At 39.9% G+C, this 18,801-nt stretch overlaps 1 protein-coding gene across 1 annotated transcript; it reads left to right on the top strand.

Annotated features, from left to right (window-relative positions):
• Positions 1 to 11,498: 11,498 nt before the first annotated feature.
• On the top strand, positions 11,499 to 17,996 carry LOC111216409 (fetuin-B-like). Its single transcript, XM_022737932.1, has 7 exons — positions 11,499 to 11,776; positions 12,847 to 12,957; positions 13,486 to 13,573; positions 14,504 to 14,670; positions 15,167 to 15,274; positions 15,933 to 16,019; positions 16,863 to 17,996. The coding sequence occupies exons 1-7, from the start codon at positions 11,555 to 11,557 to the stop codon at positions 17,388 to 17,390; spliced, it is 1,311 nt and encodes a 436-aa protein (XP_022593653.1). The 5' UTR covers positions 11,499 to 11,554; the 3' UTR covers positions 17,391 to 17,996.
• Positions 17,997 to 18,801: the final 805 nt, after the last annotated feature.

The following is an 18,801-nucleotide window of genomic DNA, read 5'->3' as shown; positions in this document are numbered from 1 at the left end:
TGAGACTCGAGTCAAGTCATCGCTCATCCCAGATGGCTTACGCCTGACAACTACGTGGGCTTTAAGCCTTTCTTTCTTTTGTTCATTAAAGCTGCTGTAACCTAAGATGTATGAATTTGATTATGCTGTATCAAAAACAGTCCCTGAACACCAAAACGACAATGTGTATGTTCTTTGTACTTGCCAACAAAAGCCTATCTCGCTCTCGCATTCGCCAACATGGTGGCTGTGTGTGTGTGTGTGTGTGTGTGTGTGTGTGTGTGTGTGTGTGTGTGTGTGTGTGTGTGTGTGTGTGTGTGGCATGTAGATGGCACACCTGCCACTTCAAAGCTCTAGCCAGATGTGAAAGCACAGGGACTGGCTACACAGGAGCGCACAGTGGGAGGTACCCTCACAGTTCAGTAGCATTATTCACACATAATTATACATGCAGAAACATAATGGCTGGAGCTCATTACAATGCTCTAAATCGTGCACCAGCCCCGTGTCATCACCTGTGGTCACACTTTGATGGTCCAACCTTCAGCCATTTTGCATCGCTCTTCAAATAAACATTTGCTTTAAGATGTTTGGGACTGTCAGGTGGTGTTTTTTACGGTGCTGTTATCACAAACATGTGTGAAAGGTTTGAATGTTTATTCAACACAGGCATGTCCCCAGTTGATGAAGCAGGTAAAAAGGTCAGTCTGTAATGTCTGCCTTTCTTTGTTGCTGCCTGGGGTAAAAGTACGAAAAAATGAACATCATATTTCACTTTACAGAATACTTTCTATAGGAGGTCAGTAGTTGGCCAAATGTGTCTGCAGAAAGAGTAAATTGCTTTTATTAATTTTTAAAACCTAGACCAAACATTGTATTTCAAGAAAATCCAGAAAATCAATGTATCTGTGTCTGGGTTTTCTTTTTTATTGAGATAAGGTTAGTTCATGCATCCGAGTGCTCATGTTCTGTTTAAACAGTGTGACAGCATGTGACTGGCAGCTGGAGACCTGCAGAGACTTGGATGGGCATAAAACTCTCCCAGCTGAAACATCAAAATATGAACAAGTGCGTTAGAAAATACCAGATCTGGTAACAAAAAGCCCGTGTCTCTAAGACCTTATAGAGAGAAGTCAACTACAACTGCCAAAGAGCTTTTCAGTAGGAAAAATCCAAGCTTTAAATGCTGTTGCATATGTTGCTAATACTGACCTTACATCTGAGATTAGACACCTGATAACACATTCAAAATTTTAAATCATTTCTATTTAGAATTTTGGGGCAATCGTGGATTAGTTCAATAACTATATAATTATGGTTCTGTGTTTTGTTCTTAATCGTAATAGTGATGTATTCAGATTTTTTGTTGTTTTTTTTCTGATCAGCTTCTCTGGCATCTTCTCCACATCAGCTGCAGCTGAGACCCATATCAGTGTTGGATTTAGAGGCATCCACCAAACCAAACAGAAAAACATGGATTATATATTTTATTATAATCACTCTCTTTATTTTAAGTAAGAATTGAAAGTCTAAGTGTGACATTACTGCACTGTAGTGCCCTTAAAAAATCCCAAATGCCAATTTAATGCTCCTGCACGGTAAACTAATGTGTCTATTGCAATATAGTAAATTGGTTGCAAGGTAATGATGTTGGACTCAGCTTTTTTCTCAAAAATTAAGCTGAAATAATTAAAATCGATGACCATAGCATAAAGTAATTATCGCTTAATTATCCAAGAGACTCTTGTGTTTCTGTGACACATTAAGGATATTATTAAAAGAAACTAGAACTTCCTCCCACTTTTAAACTTGTTTAGCAACATCAGCTTAAACTATACTGCTAATACTTGACTGGCATGTCCTAACAAACATGTATTCTCATAAACCAGGCTGGTGTGCTGATGAACTCTTTTAGGCGCAGACGAGTTGACTTTAACGAGCTGTTTGATTAATGCGCTGGTCTGGTTTGCTTGTGTGAGTTTTGTTCATTGTCATTGTCATTATTTATGCTTGCTCTTTCGGTGTCCGGTCGTAAGCCTACTCCTCTCTCCATTATTGGTATCAGCCAAAGTGAGGCTCCTTTCTGGACCCGAATCATACAACATGGGAGGGTTAATTAGGATCATAAGCTCCTTGTTTGTTCCTAAGACACATCTTTCCCTCTCTCTCGCTCCTGACCAACACCCTACTCGCCTCCACTTGCTTGCCACAGTCACGTATTCCCTTTTTAATACCACAAACCACTTCCCATTTCAGGGTTGATAAAGCTGCAGAACTGTTCCTCTCAGGAGCCACCGAAGTGTGTGTGTGTGTGTGTGTGTGTGTGTGTGTGGGTGTGTGTGTGTGCGTGTGTATGTGTGTGCATGTGTGGTATGTGGAGTGTTTTCTTATCTATTAATGCTTAATATCATTGGCAGAGGGCACAGCTCTCCATTTCCTCTCCTACAGCATTTGGGTGTTGAAACATCTATGATTAAAGTGTTGAAACGACTACATCAACATGGTCCTCATGCCGCTCATGACTTGGGACAACCACTTCAGTAATATCTTGGCAGGTGTGCACACACGTCTTAAAATGGATTTCATGTTTTGGTTTGAAACGGTATGTGCAACTGTTAGACCTACAGGTAAATGTGTTCTATATTTGGAGCATATGTGTGTGAGCTTGTGCATTCTGATGCATACAAGTGTGTGAATGTGGCAGTGTATTTATAGCAGTCCCATTTTGACTAAAAACAACAGAGGTTTGATATTCGTGCCATGCATTATAACACTGTCAGACCCAGGGTTTTATCCATTAAACTTAAGAGAATCAGACAGGTAGAAAACTAGAGAGATGGGAATGACATGTAACACACATACACACACACGCACACACACACAATCAGTCACGCACACATGCACAGACACACTTTCCTTGTTTCAGTCGTTCTCTGGCTGGCATTTCCTAGGGTTGCTCTCTCTGCATGAGCTTTTCACACCTCCTCTCTCTCTGGCTGTGAGCAACACTGATCTGATGGGCAGAGAGAGAGAGAGAGATAGACAGACAGGGAGAGAGAGAGTGCAATCAGGCAGATAGTTGGTCAGAGGCAGCCAAGCAAAGAGTGGTAGTCAGACAAAGAGACAGACTGTGTGGGAGTGGTGCCGGGACCTGAATTTTTATTGTTCCCTAACTAGCCATCTTCATTCAAACATCAAACCAGGATCAATCAAGCTGAAGTGAAGGAAAGAACAAGTCCTCCGCCCTAAACAACTATAATGGTCGTGTGTCCCTCGCTACTCTGATAGGAGCGATTCCTGAATTAGGAGATATGGCACAGATAAACTGTTATACATGTTGAAAAGTGAAACACTAACCCTTTTACGTTGTCGCAATTAGGTAAAGATCAGGGTTTGGCTAAAAATAAGTATTTCATATAGGTTAGAGGACCTGTGTCGTCATGGTTACAATAATAAACAGTTAAGATTGTGGAACGGTCACAGATAAAAGAAACAACAATAACTGACCATTTGAAACAGGACACAAACAGCCATCTCCCATTTTAAAGTCCAATGTCCGTACCAACTTCCTGCCTATATGGACTATAGTCACTAAATGACTGACGATGACTGATGCTGTCTCTGTAGCTCATAGCAATAGAACCTTAATACGGGTCACAATAAGCTGCTTGAACAAATGACCTATGGGGTCCTTTTTTTTTTTTTTTTACAGTTGCACAATCTGGAGGGAAATTGTTTAAGTTCAAGGGAAGGCAGCGAGCATTCTTGAAAACTGGTGCCACGTCATTGTATGTTTTATAGTTTCCCTTTGTTGAGATTAAATTATTCTTCTTACTTTGCTGCAGTGATGTAGTCATGTACTCTAGGGTGTGGTCAGTACACCCTGACATCACTGTTAGGTGTGGTCACAGGTGCAAGTATTGTTGCTGAAGGGCCTGGAAAATCATGGATCTGATCTGAAACCGACCCAAAGAAAACTTGTCAGAACATTTCCTATTTACGAGAAAGACCCAACCTGAATAGACCCAAGTGTAATCAGACCCGATCCGAAATGCATTCGACCTGAACAGACCAGCAGCATCATGCTCCAACAATTAACGAGCTGTAGCTGTCGATAAACGCAGCAATGTCACAACATGCCATTTTTCACTTTACACACTATGTTTAGCCTCAACAGACACATTATTCTCTCGCAATGATCATGACATATCGAGTTCACCCTGCTGTACTTTGCTATTACACTTAATGAGACCCTACCTGACAACGTGAAGTTTGAACCCAGAGATGGCACTACTCCCATAGTCTAGTATTAATATGTTTACATTTAGTGTTTCTTACTGAAAGTCATTGTGTGTATCAGCTCTTACAAACATGCTGAATACATTTCCTTCCCCACGAAGCCTGAATAGTTTACATCCATATTTGATAGCCTGCAGTGTTCTTCATCTCTGCATTTTACTGGTGCAGTGCTTCTTTTATTTGCCACATTACAACCACCTGTTGCTTATTGGAGTGGTGTGTCGCCTTGTGTGTATGCATACATCCACAGGCATTCACAACGCACAAACAAAATGGAAACCCACTCATCAAAAAAATTGCTCCACAGCTACTTGCTGTCAAAAACTCCACAGGGTACCTTCCTGTTTATTCACTTTAGGTGGTTGAGTGTTCACTCAGTTCGTTGCTGACTGGTCTGGCATCACGTCCCTCGTCTGATTATTCCAGAAAAATGGAAGTGCAAAACACATCACGTCACACTGATTAGTCAGAGATTTTATTTCAAGAAAATCCCTCTCACAACAAGAACAGAATCAAGCAGCAGATCTATGAACCTGGTAAAAGTTGATTCACTGTGGTGTCATATCAATTAGAGATAAAAAAGAGCAAAATTATATGAAAAGACAATGTCCCAGAATATTACTATGAAGCATGCAATGGGCTTCTGCACAGCAGCTGCTACAAGACTGACATTCAGAATGAAAATGGAAAAAAGATTCAATATTTGATGGACATTAGAGAGAGAAAAAAAATAGCATGTGATTTTCAAAGACTGGACTGAGACTAAGGTGGATAGTAGTAAGATTAAAAGATTACTCTGGAGAAAGTGAAAGCGAAAGATAATTGAAATGGCGTGCCGCCAACGACATCCCAAGTTTGTTCTATATAAGGCAGAGTGAGAAGAACAATGTAGGCAAGCAGATCAGTGTCTTGTTGAAAGAGAAGACACAGGTACAGTATATCTACTCAACAATCTGAAATGTTATTGCACAGGTTTAGTGTTAGACAGAAGGGAAATTATTACACATCTTATTAAAACTTCTCAGCCTAAAACAAAGACTACACCTCAGATGTTGGAGCAGATGGACATAAAAGGGATGAGAGGTGTAAAGTCTAGAAATATGAAAGTTAAAAAATGGTTTGTCATCATGAACCTAAACACAGATGATGAGCTCACACACACACACACACACACACACACACACACACACACACACGTACATGCACACACAAATTCTCACACATACCCAGAAGAGCACACACATGCACCCACACGTGCACACACATACACACACAGGATGAGACATCCAGAGCATCCTCTGTGTGCCAGCCTCTTCCTCCAGGGTGAGTTAGTGGTGCTTTTAAGTGCAGACATCAAAGAGGCCCGTATGGGTGTATAAATAGGCTTTAGGGCTGAAAAAGTTTTAGTTGTCATGAGCTTGATACCCAGTCGGTTAGACAAGGTCATGCATTGACTCAGTGACTTCTCCCTAACCCCTCTCTCCCTCTCTCTCTCACACACCACACACCCACGTGAAAACTCATGGACACACACAGAGAAGAGTACATGGATACACGGCAAACTGCCTTCACACAGGCTTTCAAATACCGCACCGTAAATAAGCAGTGAATCCAGACACATTTGAGCATGTGCAGCATGGACACACACACACACACACACACCCTGAAGTATAAATATCGAGTAGAGGTTATCACTTTTTCCAAACAGCCACAATATTACTTCAAAATAATAATTATTTTTTGTTAGCATGACCGGTGCTGAAGTCCAGCAGGGTAGTGGGTAGCAGGTGACTGGTTGTGATACATTTTAGAGTTGGCAGAGGAGGTAAAATGAGGAGTGGGCAATGCATCAAGAGAGCCAGAGTTTGGAGTACCACACATGGTACTTCAATCACATTCAGTGATTGAGCCAGTCTCTCACACTGTGCGTCATCATCCCTGCTCTGGGTTTCTATAATACACCCTGACATGACTATGTTCCCTGCATTTTCTCTCTGGGACTCAAAATTGATGCATTGTGCTTATGGTGTCATTTACTGTAATGGCTCGGCAGCTCATCTGTGTCTCGTGATGTCTTTAAATCAGTTTTGCCAAATCTCTCTTTCTCACTCACTCTAATTTGTTCCCAGTGTCACAGAAAAGCCTGTGAATGACAAGCCGAGTAGTTGTGTTGTTTATGTTCTTTATTTGAACAGTGATTAAAGTGAAGACATGTGGTTTGACAGAGGGTAATGATGACTTATCACCCCTCTCTACTTCAGCTCCATGGAGCCTCATTTCAACAGTGTTTTGGTTGTATGGATGGACCAGTAATGGTCGAGCCCATTTCCAGCTGCGGCAAGCAACTGGTTTCAACAACAAGTGCAGAAAAATTCACAGGGGAAGAAAGTTGAACATCTCAGAGAGTAAATGTTGGATTTACAATCGTCCAGTTGCCCTCACATGACTCTATCATGGTAACTATTGGCTCGTTTAAGATTTTTGCCCCCTAGTGGCTAAAAATATCCAATGTAGCTTTAAACAACTTATTTGTAAGTTTTGCTATTGCTACATAGCCACTGTTAGCATTAACAGCTGTTTACTTACCAGTTGAGAAGAAGTATTGTGAGTACAGGATCAAACTTCTTTCCTTTACTCACTAAGCGTTGTCTGCAACTCACTATAACCTCCAATCTGTCCTGAAGACATTATAATACGCTTAGAGGGCGTACTATCACTTTTTTTATGCAGGCAATAATCGCCGAAGCTCTTGCCAAGTGTCAATTATTACCACCACTCACTCCCAGCAAGAAACGACGTACAAATAGCCCCTTTAAACTTTCTTTCTTTCCACCACCTTTTTTTTCCATCAGCCTGTAGATTTAAAAGGAACATCATACTACACTAAAACATAATACACAATTATCATGATAATTAGCTGCTTAACATTATATCGCATGTTTCAAAATATCATATCATATCATAGTGAATCATAATATGATGGAGTTTAACAGTCTTTCAACACAATCCGAAGAGTGTTTTCTTTATAGTTCTGTTGTATTAAGTTACAACTGTATTCATTCAAGTATACCTTGAAATTCATTCAATGCCACCTGAGCAAGACATTACATTTGAGGTAGGTGGTGTGTGTGAAAAACACAGGTCTCAGCAGTGTCACGGTGCAAAAAGATAAATAACATTTGTCTTTCTCTGTTGTTAACAGGATGCGGGAATAAAAACGCAAATCTTTTGGAGTTCCAACTAATGTTTCAGTGCAGGTGTTCTGCTCTCATTTACTTCCTGTGGTTGCAGAAAGAGAAGCTGAATGCATGATGGGGACATTAAGAGTCTAAAGCTGACTACTTTATCCAAGAAAAATGACAGGGATTTGTGACCACTGCTGCAGAGAATGCCAATCAACTGTGGAAGCTTTGCTAATGTGAGCTCATGGCCTGACCAATTACAGTGAAATTGAATGGGTTTAGCATCAGTGTCCATGTTTTGGCTCCAACAATGTAGGATGCAGGTCTTTCAGGGGAGAAAAAGTTTGAAACCAATTAAATGAGAGAATTATCCCTCTTCCTCTTCTCTCTCCATCTTAATGTCTTTCCTTCTCTGTGCAGACTGTGACCAATAAGATGACAGAGAAAGAGATTTAAAAAAAAAAGCCAAAGAGAAGACAAAAGCAGAGAAAGTGTGGCTGTAAATGAAAGCATGTGATATGGAGATAAAGAGGATGATTTGCAAAAGATAAAGGCTGGCTGCCATCCTGTAATTTTGTTCTATTCATCCACACGTATCTGTTAGAGATGGACAAAGTAATGATAAAAGACAAAGTGTAAATACTTTGAGACACACAAATCCCAGACAGAATGTGATTAGAAAGAGAAATAGGAGACATGGCATTTGCCTTTTTTTTTTCTTAAATGTGCAGTGCAGTATTCTTTACTGCACCAATTCTCCTCCTCTCCTACTGGCAGGTGATGTGACACAGGAGGAGATTTCTGCCAGTATTTCCCCCAGAAATGTGTTTTTGATAAGGTGGAAAGGTCTGTGAAACAGCATTTATACCGTGCAAGACTGAAATTGTCCACTGAAAACAACACAAATGAACTTCCCTGAAAGAGGATTTAAACCATGTCAGAGTAAAACTTTCCAGCATGAGTAACTCCAGTGAAACATTTCAAAATAGGTTTCACTGGAAATTCCTCTCCTCTCCTCTCCTCTCCTCTCCTCTCCTCTCCTCTCCTCTCCTCTCCTCTCCTCTCCTCTCCTCTCCTCTCCTCTCCTCTCCTCTCCTCTCCTCTCCTCTCCTCTCCTCTCTTTCCCCAGGCCCATCACTGTACAAAGTGAACAGCAGGAACCCCAGTGGCAGCAGCCCCATCCTATCTGGGGCTGGGCATCACTACATTGTGGCATCTCTCTGCAGCGAGCAGAAGAGGAGATTACTCTGTGCTCACATCAAAGGAGGTTTGTCTAACTTGGGTCTGGCGATGTGCTGGTGGAGCGAGTCCTTGGAGCAGCCTCGCCGTTCTTATCTCTCCCCCACAGACTCTTTCTGCTTTCTGCTGCAACACAACAGGCTGCCGGTAACACTGACGCATGCATGCATGGCTCTGCACGGTCAAATGTGCACACTGACAAACACCAGTGCACATTCTCTTGTATGAAAACACACGCACAAGCTCACACAGTCGCACAATAACACACACAACATTGATATTAGTAGAATTTGTTCTGCTGAGTGAGTCTCTCTCACCCTCCTCCAGCCGCTGTTGAGAGCTGAACCTGGTTCAGTGAATATTTGAAATGGATTAAATGATTATCCCTGGACAGATGCTCGCAAAAAGAGCCCACTACACTTGAATTTTGATATTAAATATTTTAACTACTCAAGGTAGATACTTTCAACCAAAAACACCACAAATCACCCACATCGAACATACAAACAAACTGTTTTTTAGCTGATAATCATGGCCTCAAATTGTTTACAGCAAACCTCAGGATGAATGGCAGCTTGGAATGGCAATAGTTTAAGGGAATAGTTTGACATTTTGGGAAATAAGATTTTTTTTGTTTTGTTGTAGAGAGTTAGGTGAGAAGATCATTCATCATTCATGTTTGAACTGGTCTTTGGTATCAACGAACTACAGACATGGATGTTTATTATCACTCATTCCTCAGACTTTTCATAATTTTTCACCAAACCAATTCAGTAATTCATTCATAGCCTGCTAATTAGACAGAGTGGAAAAGCTTCATGTTCTTCGTGTTAATGTGGCTGAATTTTATTTTTTTGGTTAAATTTTTTTAGATATTCACTGGGGTCCAAAAGTGTGGTTGGAAAGTGGTCTCAGACTGTATCGAGACATATCTATACATAGATGGAGCCGCGGTGTTGTGGAAATCAAACTTACATATTGTACTTTATTTCTTGCATCTTAAACAAGCATCCAATCACAGTGTTGACTGTGGGACATTCTGAATGAGAAATAATTGTTATACACATTTTTTTTCTTTATCTCTAATTTATTTTGTAGTAGTCTATCTGTCCCTTATTAATTATTTTTAATGTAATTTTGTTTATCTTGACTTGAGTCTTTAAAAGAGGTCTTTTAAATGCTTTTAGCTTCCTACCTCTCCTTGCTCCTACTTACCTTGGATTCCTGTACAGTAAATCTCAGTAGGCCTAATTGTGTGCTTTCTAAGACTGACACCACTCCCATGTCTGAATAGTAAATGAAGCTACTGCCAGCAGAGGGTTAGCTTATCTTAGCACAAAGGCTGGAAACAGGGGGAAACAGTTAGCCTGGCTCTGTCCCAAGGTTAACAAAAGGCCATGCATAATCATTTAATAACAGGTTATATGTTGTTTGTTTAATTCATACCAAACCAAAGTAAAAATTACAATTCGCCATTTTACAGGGGATTATGCGTTGCAGTAGCCCCCAGCGAACAAATAGTCTGACACATAATCCCTGCAAAACAGAGAATTGTAATTTCTACACTTTGGTTTTTGTGTGGATTAAACAAATGGGATACAACGTATTAGTAAGTGAGCTTTAGAAGTACTGGTATTGTTACCATTGAACAGAGCGAGGCTAGCTGCTTCCCCCTATTTCCAGTCTTTATGCTAAACTAAGCTAACTGTCTCCCAGCTCCAGATTTATTGGACAGATGGTGGTGGTAGTGGTATAAATCCTCTCATCAACTCTCCACCAGAAGGTTGCGCAATTGCTTTAAAAGTCTTATTTCCTTTGTGTTCACAGAAAAGATTTTTAAGTCATTCATGTTTTGTTTTTTTATAAATCTCAGTAAAAATGTGTGTTTGTGACAGATAGAGACTGTGTGTGTGCTGCTTGTGTAAAGGTCTGTACTCAACTGCAGTCACAGACATTAATCGATCTTGTTGTGAACAATGGAACCAATCTGACTGCTTCAAAAGTGTGAACCCCACCCAACACACAGTCTGGTTGCCCTTTTACTGCTATGAAATAAAAAAAATAAAAAATTTACATCCCATTTTTATGAAATTCTTCCAAATTATTTTTGGTCGACGCTGTAACATACTGATGTGAAACAGCTGAAATAATTACCATTGCTCTTTTAACTATGATGAAGTAAGTTCAGTGAAATCAAGGGCCATTGGGTTTTTCAGTATAATTAAGGCCGAAAACACAGATATCAGAGTTACAAGTTCCTAAGACAACAGCAAGTGTAATGCTGAAAGTAATTAACTCGATATCAGTGAATCATTAACCCAATTCTGCCTGGTGGACAAACAGCTTTGCCAGATTTCCCTCCAGTGCAGCACACCAGACTCACATTGACCCCTAGTGGCGCGTTGCTGATATTACAACCACAATAAATGACCCATTATATACAGTGATTCTGTGGTGTTGGTTCTAATATAATGAGGGGCATATTGGACTTAATTTATGTACATACACCACAGACACATTTCAGAAAGGATTAAAATGACTCGTGTACTGAGAATAAAACAGTCTTAAAAGTTATTATTTCAGGCATATAATATAGGAGTATCATTAATTACATTTTTGGCATTCATTCTGTTTGTCTATGAATGAATGCGCCGCACTTTAAATGAATCACTTGGACATTCATTCACATATATCAGCTCTTTGCCATTAAATAAACTCTGTCCTTGGCTCCATTCCAACATGTGTGTCCTGTTTTGATTCCAAAAGTCACTGCCTCGGCTGAACGCAAACATGAGAGAACAAACTTGACTTTAAACCAGCTCTGTGTTTTAGTTTCCGTCTGAATCTGTGCTAACATGGCTGATTCCATCTGTACATTAATCCTGCTGTTATCCCTGCTATCCGTTGTGTATGGTGAAGGTTTTGCACTGGCACCAAGTGAACCTGTTCCAACCCCCTGTAATGACAAAGCAGTGGAGAAGCTGTCTCGTCTGGCTGTCACTTACATCAATGAAGATCGCAACGATGGCTATAAGTTTGCCCTCAACCGCATTGCAAATGTCCACCTGCATGCTCAGGTTAGTATGAAGACAAATGCTTGTTGGGGAAAGCTGTCTGGGGTTTTTGTACATTTCTATCAGTGGGTGATTTGTACACATTTAACAAAGGAAGTAGTGTCGAAAGGTTATTTTCCCTTCTGTTGTTGCTGAAATACCCAAACACTTGTAAAAAAAAAAAAAAAAAGAGTCACACACTGATAGATTTAACCAGCCGTGGCCAATCTTCATGTCAGTGGGACTCCATTTGATAAGATTTATGTTTTGTTGTTAGAAATGACTGTGCAGAGTCAAAGTCCTAATCAGAAATCATCCTCTTGCACTGTCACAATGCACTGACTCTGGAAATGATGATGAAATTAAACTCTGCCTCTCAAGGACTTATTGGAGTCCCCAGACCTCAGTTTGGCAACCACTGGACTACATCAAAGACATGAAAAATAGCAGTGGTTACATTAACGTGCAACCACTAAAGGATAAAAACAACTATAAATATTTGTTGTCTGCGTTTTGCTGTGAATGACCGCCATCAGTGCATGTCGCTTATGATAAATGTAACGTTAAAACTGAAGTACGTAATTTTATGTCGTGAAATGAGAAGCCATCCTCTTTCACGCCTCATGAAAAAAGGCCTTTAGGATGGAAGTGTCTGTTAATAAAGTCCAGGTCATTTTGGTCCAGGACTGCTGGGACAAACCTTGCACAACAGGCTTTATGGACGTCATGCTGTCAGCTGCTGAAGGCTATTGTAGCCCGACTGTGGGATAGATCAGGTTTTAAGAGGCTCAGTACAACTTCATGACCTGAAAGCTGCCATTACACCTGCCCAAAGTGTTAACATTTGTTTTCAGTGCTACAGCTCAAATCAATATTGAACAAAGTGTTATAGGGAATTACACAGAGTATCTCATAAATGGCTCCTTTAAGACGTAACTGAGCAAATGAAGGTATGTGACAGACGACTTCTCTTGAATTTGAGCCGCAGATATACACCAGCAAATTATGTAATGTTTCTATTTAGTTATGTTGTATTGCTGCTTTGCATTTTGTACCTCCTCTCTGTTACATACTGTTTGCATTGTGCATGTCAGGGCCCAGCAGGCAATGTGTATTATCTGGACCTGGATGTCCTGGAGACCAAGTGTCACATAGGCAGCCCAAAACCATGGAAACGTTGTGACGTCAGACCATTCATGGAGACGGTACATACACACACACACACTCAAACACAAGTATTTGTACTTGTGAGCACCCTCACTGACATGATCCATTAACTACACTACAAAATCTTATCTGAAAACACTACAGTTTTAAGCACCTTTATCCTAAATATCTGGCTTAAAGTCATTGGTAGCCATGGTTTGTGTGATACTATTAAATACTGGTCATACAGTTATTGGGATAAAAATATTACAAATTACAAATATTTTTGCTTGTTTGTTAAGGGTTTTTTGCAGTGCAGACCCCAATCTAAAACCTAATTCTAAATTGAAACTTAAAAACAGAATCTTACCCATAAGCAGCCCCTTGAAGAGGGAAGACAAGCCAAAATGTTTTCACTCGCCAACAATGTCACACTTTGGTCGTCACATAGATAGAAGTACTAGACCACACACACATTTAGAGTGTTGTTTTTTCTTGGACTTTTACAATTTAGTTACATCACATGTTGACAAATCTCTCTATTGATGTTGGTTGTGATTGTACAAAGACTGTTTTATTATTTTCAGCAAATCTCCGGCAACTGCAACACAACCATTCTCCACACACCAGAGGGCTACTCCTACCTGTACAGCTACGACTGCACTCTAATGCCAGGTAACATCAACATACACTTAGATTACTAGTTTCACACTTGTCATACATCAGTTTGATACAAACTGCACAGATTGGCAGTTAGTGTAAACGCTGGTGACCTCAAGAGGCTCCTTGTAATTAAAACAAGTTAAATTTTACAAGATGATAATCATTTAGAATCCAAACTGTATCAATTGTACCAAATCGTGTTATGTGAAATAGGCCTACGCCTTTCGCTTAATCAATAAATGTAGCAACTTGCAACTGCTGGTGCTGATTTGACAACAAGATGGAAAATTTGAGAGGAAGAAAACACGTCAAGGCTTGAAAGAATTAAACTACAATCTGTGGTCATGAGGTTTTTTTCGGTATACAAGGCTCAAGTTTAATAGAAGAGAAATTTCTCACTGTAGACGTTTGAATTTGTCACACACAGGTGTAACTAATAACATTAATAATGACTTACTGGAACAATTAAATGGAACTGAGCCTTGATTAATGTAATTAGTTACACCTGTGCATTTCCTGCTATAACAAATCAAAGTGTCAGCCATGAAATTGTCTGTTTGTTTCACTCTGATCCCAAGTGAAACAAAGAGATTTTATATATCATTTATTTTTAGATCACTTAAAGACTATGAACACTTGAGTTATTGTAGCTGTTTAGACCTGTGCTAAATTGTTGTTTCTTTTTACTAATCTTGAAGCTTTAAGTAAACTAGTGATATCAATTAAACATGACCAGTACACACCCACACAATCCTGAGAAGTTTAACCTGAAAACACCTGAGCAGGTTGATGCATATTAACTATAGATGTTATTGTTTTAATTCAGTGTCCATACATTTCTACGCAATATATTCTGCACACAGTATTTTGTTATGTTGTTTTGTTTTGTTTTAATTTCAGCACAAATGTTTCCTTAACCATCTGTATTACTGCTCCATGCAGATCCCCCAGGGAAGCTCCAGCAGATCTGTCCAACCTGCCCCCTCCTGCTCCCCACGGACAGCCCCCAGGCCATGAGCACTGCTCAGGTCACTCTGACGTCCTATAAGAGACAGTCCAAACTTCGTGCAGGACTTGGTGTGAAGAGGATCACCAGAGCTGCAGCCCAGGTGCAACCACACACATGCTTATTAACTTTGATGGGAGAGACAAAGCTCTTGGGCTGATTTCACTACACAACAATGTGTTGACTGTTGTGTTTATTGACAAATTATACTTAAGAATAATCTCTGGGCGTATATGAACAGACAGTACACTGCACCTTTGAGTGTCTGTGTGCTAGATGAGAACCATTACTGCTCCACAATAGCCATAATGATGCAAGAGTCTGGCAAGGTTGCAAAGGATTACTGAAGGCACTTTAGACCTTACCGGGCTTTTGTTTGGGGAGCAAATGAGAAACTGAATAGTTCTCTTGGGCAATCAAGCTCAGTATATTGCTCCTCTTTGCATATGATCTTACATCTTTTGAGCTCTAAAACCAAGCTGATAGCCATTACATTACAGCAAAAAACCATACCGCCTCTGTATCTGCCAGTGTGTGTGTTTATATGTGTTCATTTGTTCAATTTGCTCTTTTCGTACCATATTATTTTTGTATTGTAGGTTGTGCCAGTGAAAGCCAGCTTTGTGGAGTACACAGTCCAAGAGTGTCCAGAGGGGGTGACAGAAAGAGGCACCTGCCAGCATCTGACACTCAACTCTGACACAGAGGTACATATTCAAAGACATTACCTTGACATATTAAACATACTGCTGCTGCCAAAAGCAGAGTTAAGAAAAACAGCCCTGTTTTCAGCTTTGTGAAAATGTATTTTACAGATAAAACAGTAAACAGTTTATTTAGCTTAAGAAGTAAGCGCTATAGGAACACATACAGTTAGTGTTCAGTTTATGAAAAAATGTACTTTGATAGTCTCATTCATTCCCGTATTATTTCAGTTTTGGATTTCAATCCACAAAAGACAGACATGATAGAAAGATATAAAAACAAAAAGGCTCGGAACAGCAATATCATAGAACAATACTGTCTAAAGATACTCCATTAATTGAAAAAAAAAAAAAAAAAAGGATTACTATGATAACAATCTGACAGTCATGCCACTAATGAATGTTGTTCTGAAAACTCAAATAAACAGCAGCATCTTGTTTACTGTCCCTGCAGCAGCTCCTGGAAGTGCTACTTGATGAGATGACAGACTAATTTCTACTTTTAAAACTGCCATCACTAAAACGCTTCAGTAATTGATTCTTTTATTAAAGAAGGCTGACAGGTCTTCTCCTATTTTCTTATTTATATATTTTTTCACTGTCCCTACTCTATCCTTTTGCCTTTATATATATTTATATATATCTTGTCTTCTGCTCTCAGACTGCAGGTTTCTGCGCAGGATCTGTGCACGGAGACATCAACACCCATCCTGACGTTCAGGTGTCCTGTGAGATGTTCAAAGTACAGGTACAGGATTATTTACCATCTTATATCTGAGATAATTAAGCCAAAGTGGCAGCAGTAATTTCTTAAATGAGCCAAAAAGTGACAACAAATGTACACAATCAGTATGTCCAAATTAATGAAAATTCCAGCTTATTTACATGCAACTAAACTAATATTTCAACAGTTTTCTCATTTTTTCTTGACATGAAAAATGAATAATAGTTGGGAGGATGCTTTCCACTCCAGTTTGCATGTGAAATTCAACATTTTTTCCCCCTCTGTCTCCTCTGTCAAAATCTGTGAAACCATGACAATACATTAAATACTTGAAAACAGCAGTGAGATGATTACCACTTACAGCAGAAGAAAAAAATATAGTGTATGTACAATCCAAGAAAGAAGCGAACATTAAACTGAATTAAAAGACGCAAAGTGGGTGAAAGTGCAAACACTTAAGTAAAATGTGACGGGGAAGTGCCAATCATTTCATCCTGTGGGACTGCAAGTTGTGTGACCTAGATTTGATGAATGTTTTATGCTGTGTTTTGATTCAGATTTTACTAAAGCAACCTTTAAAAGGATAATTTAACTTTCTGAATGGATGCCACTGGTCATATAATTATTCTGTCATATCTCACATGCTCCTCCTGTGTCTTCAAATGTGTGTTGTGCTTGTGCGTGTTTAAACATATGTGTGAGATTTCAAATTGTATGGTTCGGTGCTATAATTATGTTGTCTTCTCGCTTCTGTCTAGAGTTGTTGTGTGTAATGTAATATTGCAAGACTGGAACTCTTTTTTTTATAGCCAGTTGAGTGAGTCTGTGACACATCAGTTGGGTGTGATCTTGTCTGTTTGTCTGCAGAATGTGGACATCCTCAGACCACTGCAGCCGCAGGTTCACGACCTCCCCCAAGACCCTGTGAGCCCAACCTTCCCTGCTCTGATCGATGACCCAGGAAAAGATCCAGAGCCTGTTCCCTCTGACCCAACATCGCTCCCTGCTGTTCAACCAGCGCCATTTGACCCCACACCCATTCACCCTGTGCCATATGACCCCACACCCATTCACCCTCTGCCCTTTGACCCCTCAGTTGTGGTTAACCCGTCTAACCCCCTCACCTCCTCTTCCAGTGAGTCCTTTGAAGGGTTAGTCAACCAGCAACAACAACCACCAGTTGCTGGGCCATTTGATTCATCCTCAGAAGAGATTGGAGGTCCAGTAGCGCTGCGTCCACCCTTTAACTTCCGCTACCAGAGGCGTGACCGCAAGAAACGGCAGGCCTTGATGCAGACTTCACCCTCGCACAACCCTGTCTTTCTGTCTGATTTCCCTGGTGGGCTCTCTCCTTTTCGCTCCTGTCCTGGTCCGGCTCGATACACCACAGTTTAACTGGTGCTGCTTAGGAGTCCATTTGTTCATCTTTAATTTATCCACTGAGACAGCAGCCCCAGTAAACTGCTGTGCTCCCTGTCGCTGGAGGCCTGTAATAATTTGTGCTAATGAGAGGAATACTATCTCTTTTTCACTAGCCCTGAAATGACCTCTCTGCTGCAACTGTTGCACTGCTCCCAAAGCAGCCATTGCTTAAACCATATGTATTTGAAAATGGCTTCAAACATTTGAACAATTTGAATAAATCTTGGTTTTAATCCTCTGACAACTACTTGGAAAACTTATAGACTTGAGATAACAGTCTGACAATACTTACAGTAGATATTTTGGTGGTATAAAGTCATACAATTTTGCTGAATATTTAAGGGATGAAAAATGCTTATTTGATTTCTCTATTAGCCAAAAGTTGTTTTTGTTATCAATGAATTGTTGTAAAGAAATTCATAGGACAAAACAAACACCTGCTATAATTCCAGCTTCATAAATGTGATGGCTTTCTGCTATTTGTGTGAAGTGGGACATTTGAACACATCACTTTGGGCTCTCGGAAATTGTGATGGGCATTTTTTTTTAATATTTTCTGACATTTTGTAGTTTAAATGATTGGTCATTTAATTTAGTTTGAAACAAAAAATCTTCAGAAAGTGAGAAAAAGCATGTGATTGCTCCAAATATTTTTGTGTGTGTATAATGTTCCTGCTTTAAAGGAAAATTCTGCTCTTTAACTTTACTTTAAAGGAAATTCTTGTTGTTTTACTGTACGACCTAAGTCTTATTTTAATAGTTTGGGCCTTTACACTGAGGTAAGTATAACATTATACTCCCCACCATCATTATGGAGACAGAGAACACGACCACTCGGCTAGGGACAGCTTTGTAAAGACGTGCAGTGAAGCAGAGGAGAATTCTGGGTTTATTATTGTTGAGACTGTGCCAAACAGCACTGAAGTGAAAGACAGGTGCAAACATCTCAGGAAAGCTTTAAAGGCTTACAGATACCCAAAGTGGGCTCTTTTTTTTTTCAACACAGCAACTGGAGCTATTAGAAAGAGCAGCCCGACACAGAGGAGAAAAGCCTGGAGATGTAATAAGTCATCCCTTATATGGCTGGAGTGTCGCTCAGCAGAATCTCTGATAAGTGACTCAGCGCCAGTCTGAAACTTGTCCTCTTAAAAACCACTCACCAAACATGAGCAGTGAAGTCTGGTGACAGCGGAGATGAAACACGGCCAAGACAGCGCAAACCCCACAGGTCAAGATGCAACAGTTTAATCTGTCTATTGGAAATTGGATTTACTGTCACAGAAATACTGCAAAAAAACAGCAAATATTCTTAGAGGCTGACTGATGTCAGTGATTTTTTTTTGTTGTTGTCATTTTTGCTTTAAAAAAATGACTAAAATCATCA

This window comes from Seriola dumerili, unplaced genomic scaffold, assembly GCF_002260705.1.
Source record: "Seriola dumerili isolate Sdu_G_001 unplaced genomic scaffold, Sdu_1.0 BDQW01000002.1, whole genome shotgun sequence".
NCBI lineage: Eukaryota > Metazoa > Chordata > Actinopteri > Carangiformes > Carangidae > Seriola > Seriola dumerili.
The sequence above is the reverse complement of the archived record's forward strand: the minus strand, read 5'-3'. Positions and strand labels throughout refer to the sequence as shown.

Bases quoted from the DNA above. Each gene is read 5' to 3' on its own strand.
- LOC111216409 (XM_022737932.1), top strand. From the start codon at position 11,555: ATGGCTGATTCCATCTGTACATTAATCCTGCTGTTATCCCTGCTATCC. The intron at 13,574-14,503 runs GTAACATCAACA...TGCTCCATGCAG, and splicing joins CGACTGCACTCTAATGCCAG to ATCCCCCAGGGAAGCTCCAG. The intron at 14,671-15,166 runs GTGCAACCACAC...TTTGTATTGTAG, and splicing joins TCACCAGAGCTGCAGCCCAG to GTTGTGCCAGTGAAAGCCAG.